This window comes from Gymnoscopelus microlampas, assembly GCF_963454915.1.
Source record: "Gymnoscopelus microlampas genome assembly, chromosome: 5".
Lineage (NCBI taxonomy): Eukaryota > Metazoa > Chordata > Actinopteri > Myctophiformes > Myctophidae > Gymnoscopelus > Gymnoscopelus microlampas.
Window position 1 is genome coordinate 10,647,860 of NC_139942.1, and position 6,487 is coordinate 10,654,346.

Below are 6,487 nucleotides of genomic sequence, written 5' to 3' on the forward strand. Positions count from 1 at the left end.
GAATAGAAAGCCTGCAGTTTCTATTAGCTTGGATTCCCCATTGATGATGTCACTGGTAGACGGGACTCTGAACTGTCCACAGCCCTCCTCTGAGACACAGAACGAGTAGAAAAAAATTGTACCATTTTATCATGAGTATTAGTGAGGACCAATTATATGAAGATAGGTTGAAAAGCGGTGAAGTTGTCCTTTAACTAAAGCAATTGAGTACTTTTTATACCACTGGATACATGGTTACATTCTGAGCTGAATCTATGCTATCGAAATAATCTAAAAATATCTAAATAATGAAGACTTAGATTACAGTAAACACTTATAGCCATTATATGAGAGCACAGTGTAATTTATACATGGAGAGATAAACATGATTACATAATTATATATACATATCGTTGATGTCGGGCAGAAACCTTGTATCTCCGTATTTTAACTTTTATGTTTGTTTGTTATTTCGTAACCGAATGCCTTACTGCATCATACTATAATGTCACACAACAATTGCAAAAATAGCCGATCTACAAGCTCACAACATGTCTCACCGTGACGTGTTGTGAGCTTGTAGATCGGCTATTTTTGCAAGTTTAAAAAATTGTGGAAGTGGTTAAGTTTTGGGGTTTAGAAATATTTGATGAATAGTATTAACAATATCTTGTGACTAAATAATAACTACATTAGATCCTTTAGAACACAGTCATGTTCTTTTTTTTTCATTTCCTGAAAAGTAACAGTGTTGGACATACAAGGTTTCCACCTGACATCTACAATATCACAGTTAATAATGCACAGTGACAGTAGGTTACTTACTTGATAATCCCACAGCAATCTCCTCCTCCTGTTCTCCATGTTTGACCTGACAGATGTAAACCCCATCATCTGTATCTCTGTAGTCTCTCAGTGTCAGAGACACATCGCCTTTCTGCAGATCCTGGATGTTCAGGGTCAATCTGCCCTCGTAGCCCCTCCCCTCTATCACCTGACCATTCTTATAAAGGTAAATACACTCTGACTCCTTAAACCACCTGATTGTCATGGAAGACGCGCTGGTCTCAGGAGAGAGGTGACAGGGGAGGATGGTATCACCTTCATAACCCCAAGCATAGCCTCTAGTGACGAGTTTAAAGACACCTGGAGTGAAGAAAAGACACAGTTAGTGAAGAAATAATTACTGTTAATTTAAACATAACCATAATTAAGAAGACATAAAGTGATGTAACCAACACTTTACACTGACACACACACACACACACACACACACACACACACACACACACACACACACACACACACACACACACACACACACACACACACACACACACACACACACACACACACACACACAGTTTGCCTTCTATATCTTCAATAATTCATTTCCAAAAGGTTATAAAGTCAAAGCAGCTCTTTGCTACAAGGAACATAAACATAATTATGATCAAGGCAGAGTTTTGCTTTAGCTAATTAAACACTGAATAGGACTGAAATGATAAGAACATCTGATAAACTTCTGTCTTGGTCTTTATGACTTGAACCAAGTTATGTTATAGTTACTAATGGAGTTCAGCACCTTCTCATATCCTCACTGTCTGACAGAAACCTTGTATGTCCAAGTAGTTATTATTCAGTCACAAGCTCTTGTTAATACTTTATACACATGTACTGTAAACACTCTACTCTTAACAAAGAAATTGCAAACAGATCTACAAGTTCACGTTGTGAGCTTGTAGATCAGCATTTTTTTCGCTACCTTTGTGTGACACTGTAGTATGATGAAGTAAGGCATTGATTTTACAAAAAAACAAAAAGTATAGAGATACAAGGTTTCTGACTCAACAGGGAGGATATATTAGTGGACGTTAGGGCAGGGGTATTCAACTAGATTAGGCAGGGGGCCACAACTGTAAAATAATTTGGAGTTGGGGGCCACACAATTTGCGCGCGTGCGCAAAGCGCACGCGCGCGAAATTTTTCGGGTCTAATTCGGGTCTAATTCGGGTCTAATTCGGTCTAATTCGGTCTAATTCGGGTCTAATTCGGTTCTATTTGACCGATATAAACCTTTTTTCGGGTCTAATTCGGTCTAATTTGGTTCTATTTAAGGTTCTAAGTTAAGTTCCAATGAAAGATGGCCTTTCAAGAACTAATGAAGGATAAATCATTTGTACTGTTTTAACTTTGATAACATAAATCAAAGTTAAAATAAATAATAATTTTTTTTTTTTTTTTTGGAATATGGCCAGGGGCCACAAGGAAGCTCCTCGCGGGCCGCACGTGGCCCGCGGGCCGCCAGTTGAATATCTATGCGTTAGGGTGTTCATTTAATCCATTTGCCTAATGAAGACCTACATGGTCAAAACGTTGCCCTTATAATACACTTGTTATGGGAGCTTTAACCCATTAAGACATCTGTCAAAGCATATGTCATTTTAGATTTTAACCACTTTAATCATTATCTTATATATACTTTGGCTATTCAAAAATAGCAGATCTACAAGCTTTTGAGCTATGAGCTTGTAGATCTGATTTATTTTTTGAAAAAGTATGCACATTTGTGCAAATCTTTGAAAATGTGCAAATCTTTGAATATATATTTTCTAAAGCGAACATTTGTAACTCAAATCTTTGCTTCTGATGATTCTACAAATGTTTTCTAAATCCATTTTATTTTTGTTGAAAAAGCGTATGTTGCTCTAATCAGTGGTTCTCAAACCTTTTCATGTCAAGGGCCCCCAAAATGACATGTATTTTGCCGCGGACCCCCATCTCAAAATATGTTGTTCCAGGGACCCCCCATGGAAGCAAAGATTTGAGTTAAAAATGTTCGCTTTAAAAATATATATATTCAAAGATTTGCACCAATTTTCACGATGTTTCAAAAATAGCAGATCTACAAGCTGCACTCGGTGCCACGCTATGAGCTTGTATTATTTGCTAATTTTTGAATAGCCAATGTATAAAATATGGATAAAGTGGTTACAAAGATGCGTTCCCGGTCTTAATGGGTTAACTCAGTGTTTTCTTATTTATTATATTTGACCTCTGCCAAATACCATCTTTAATCTGTTAACCCAAAGCATATTTTTCATACAACAATATACAGTCATTGTGTTTATTTGTCTAATTGCCAAGCAGCATCTTAACCCATTAAAGGAGGAGTTCACCCAAAAAATTACTTATTTTCTATCAATTACACACCCCATGAAGCCTTGATTTCATGGATTTATTTTTGTTTTTGTGGCATTCCTAAAACAATTTGATGACTGTGTGTATTTCCGGTAGGAGACACAAACAATCTACTTTGTGTCTCCTACCGGATACATTAGCCGGTAGGGGACGGGAATCAAATTATTAGCTTAGGAATGCAACAAAAACAAAAAATAATCCATGGATTCAAGGCTTCATAGGGTGTGCAATTGATAGAAAATAAGTCATTTTTTGGGTGAACTGCTCATTTTAGACCGGGAAGGGAACATATCTGTGTCATTTTAAGATTTCTTTGGCTATTCAAAAATAGCAGATCTACAAGCTCATAGCGCGGCACAGAGTATATATATGCAAATCTTTGAATATATACATTGTTAACTAATATCTTTGCTTCTGGGGGTCCCTGGAACCAAATATTTTCAGATGAGGGTCAGAGGCCAAATACATAATTTTGAGGGGTCCTTGACATGAAAAAAGTTTGAGAACCACCGATATTATAGAAACATACGTTAGAGTTCTCAACGGGCCTGAAAATGAAGGCTCGGCCCTAACTGGGCCCGACTGGGCCGGCCCAAGGCTCGGCCCGAACCCGACTATTACCATCATGTTAGGCCCGAAAGCCCGAAAAAACCTGAGGGGGGAAAAAAATAAGATTTTTTTTTTCTGTTCTGTCATGCAGCTATAGATACAGTACAGTGGTCTCATGCAGCTATAGAGCCAGTACAGTGGTCCCATGCAGCTATATATACAGTACAGTGGTCTAGATACAGTACTGTGGTCTCTATAGATGCAGACAGTGGTCTCATGCAGCTATAGATACAGTACAGTGGTCCCATGCAGCTATATATACAGTACAGTGGTCTAGATACAGTACTGTGGTCTCTATAGATGCAGACAGTGGTCTCATGCAGCTATAGATACAGTACAGTGGTCTCATGCAGCTATATATACAGTACAGTGGTCTCATACAGCTATAGATACAGTAAAGTGGTCTCCTTTTTACAATAGGCGGAAATTACATATTTGTACTGCATGCAATAAACTGCATGATTCTTGCCCAAAACTGCATGAGATTGGCATAAATGTGGCATTTCTATACAGGGGAGGAATGTAGGTATACAGGTAACCCATTTCAATTCACTTATATCGAGGTGACAGCTCAGGGGACCATTTGGAAAATTGTGATGGCCGTTTTTCCCTCGACAAAATGTTGTCTAACTTTGAATCATTAGGTATTTAGCCCCCTTACCGACAAGGTAGCATGACAAGGTTGGTCCCATTGGAAACCTGAGGTTGTCTAGAATCAAATGGTATCTCTATCTTTGGGCTACGTCTAAATTTGAGCGTGCCACAGTCTCCGAAAGACAGCAATCCTGCAGGTCCCTCATGGGGGTAATAAAACATTGGAAACACACTTTGGACCACTTTTTTTCTTGGGATCATCAAAATCCCTATATTAGAGGTCCTATGGATGCCAAAAATCTAAACTAAAAAAAAAAATAAGAGGGTGCGCGTGGACCCCTCCTAGGGCCTCTACTAATTAGCATACTTTTGAGGCCCGGCTCGGCCCGAAAATATCGGGTCGGGTCGGGCCCGGTCGGGTTGGGGTAGAATTTGAGAACTCTAACATACGTTCTTTTCCCCAAAAAACTGTTAAGATTTAGAAGACATTTTGTAGAAAGCCCAGAAGCAAAGATTTGAGTTACAAATGTTCACTTTAAAAATATAAAAATTGAATGACCCACGATTTTTCCAAAAAATAGCAGATCTACAAGTTCACAGCGCGGCACTCGGTGCCGCACTGTGAGCTTGTATATCTGCTATTTTTGAATAGCCAAAGAAATCTAAAAATGACACAGATTATTTTTCTTGTCTAAAACTATGTTGTGACCTACCAGAATCAGAATCAGAATCAGGTTTATTGTCACCATGACCTCTGGCCGCTGCCATGTCTCCTGTATAGAAGAGAAATAACCAAATTACCACACCTAACATTCATCACATTTATCTGTACATAGTTTGTGATTTGTGAGCTGCAATCTTCTTCATGAGAATGGAGATTACTTTCTTTGCATTTGGTCACAAGCAGTGGTGTAAAGTAACTAAGTACATTTACTCAAGTACTGTACTTAAGTACAATTTTGAGTTATTTTTAATTTACTAGAGTATTTCCAATTTCCAGTACTTTTTCTTCTACTCCACAACATCTCAGAGGCAAATATTGTACTTTTAATCCACTAGAATTACTTGACGGCTTTAGTTACTAGTTACTTTGCAGATTTAAATTAATATCACAAAACATACATTAACACCTTCAGCCCTACATATATATTTTGGGCATTTGAATAGCCGATCTACAAGCTTGCAATGCATCGCGATGCGACGCATTGTGAGCTTGTAGATCTGCTATTTTCAATAGATTTTCATACATTTTGAACTTGTAAAATCGGACATTAAGGACAATGAGTACTTTTACTTTTGGTACTTTAAGTATATTTTGATGCCAATACTTTTGTACTTTTACTCAAGTACATTTTGATAACAGGACTTTTGACTTGTAACAGAGTATTTCTACACTGCAGTATTGACACTTTTACTTAAGTAAAACATTTTAGTACTTTTTCCACCACTGGTCACAAGTAACCAACAGTTCATACAGACTGTTGTTTCCTGCTCACAAACCCTGAAACCTACAGTGGTTCTGCAGACACATTTCTTCATCATTAAAGGTTGAAAAATGTTAAGCGAATCTCTTACCTTTCACTGCTTGGCATACGCTTTAGACTTGAAAAACTAATTCATACAAATCCTCACACATTACTGACTCCTATACAACTAACCAGCGTGAACACAAGTGAGAGTATTAAGGTTAGATTCTTATCCCTAGTTAATCATTAACTTCCAAGTAGTCAAGTCATGAGGGTTTAAGTCCACTGCTCCATCGTTAGAGCAGTAAAAGGTGATAATTATGATTTATGTGGAGATTCCAGTTTCAACACGACAGACAAGAAATCATTCAATCATCCCCACACACAAGGAACATTCCTATTCGTGAATTAATCAACTGCAAATCGACATAATGTGATTTACATGTTGTTATGTCCCTGTGGTCTAGCATACGTAGGACAAACTAAACGACCCCTCAAACAAACAATATCATAGCATAAAACTGTGATCCGTACAGGAAATATTATATATATTATGATTATGCAATTGCAAAACATTATGGTTCATGGTTCACCCTCTTCATTAAAATTCTGTTGGATTGAGAACATCGTGATGCCTA

At 37.7% G+C, this 6,487-nt stretch overlaps 1 protein-coding gene across 1 annotated transcript; it reads right to left on the reverse strand.

Moving 5' to 3' along the window:
* Nucleotides 1-613: 613 nt before the first annotated feature.
* On the reverse strand, nucleotides 614-6,062 carry LOC311044771 (butyrophilin subfamily 2 member A2-like). The gene is made up of 3 exons (XM_084056551.1): nucleotides 5,959-6,062; nucleotides 5,130-5,156; nucleotides 614-1,125 (listed from the first exon to the last, which is right to left on the reverse strand). The coding sequence occupies exons 2-3, from the start codon at nucleotides 5,149-5,151 to the stop codon at nucleotides 797-799; spliced, it is 351 nt and encodes a 116-aa protein (XP_083912677.1). The 5' UTR covers nucleotides 5,152-5,156; nucleotides 5,959-6,062; the 3' UTR covers nucleotides 614-796.
* Nucleotides 6,063-6,487: the final 425 nt, after the last annotated feature.

Coding starts and splice junctions, on each gene's coding strand:
- LOC311044771 (XM_084056551.1), bottom strand. CDS start 5,151: ATGGCAGCGGCCAGAGGTCATG. Junction 1,126..5,129: donor GGCAGCGGCCAGAGGTCATG/GTGACAATAAAC, acceptor TCTTCACTCCAG/GTGTCTTTAAACTCGTCACT.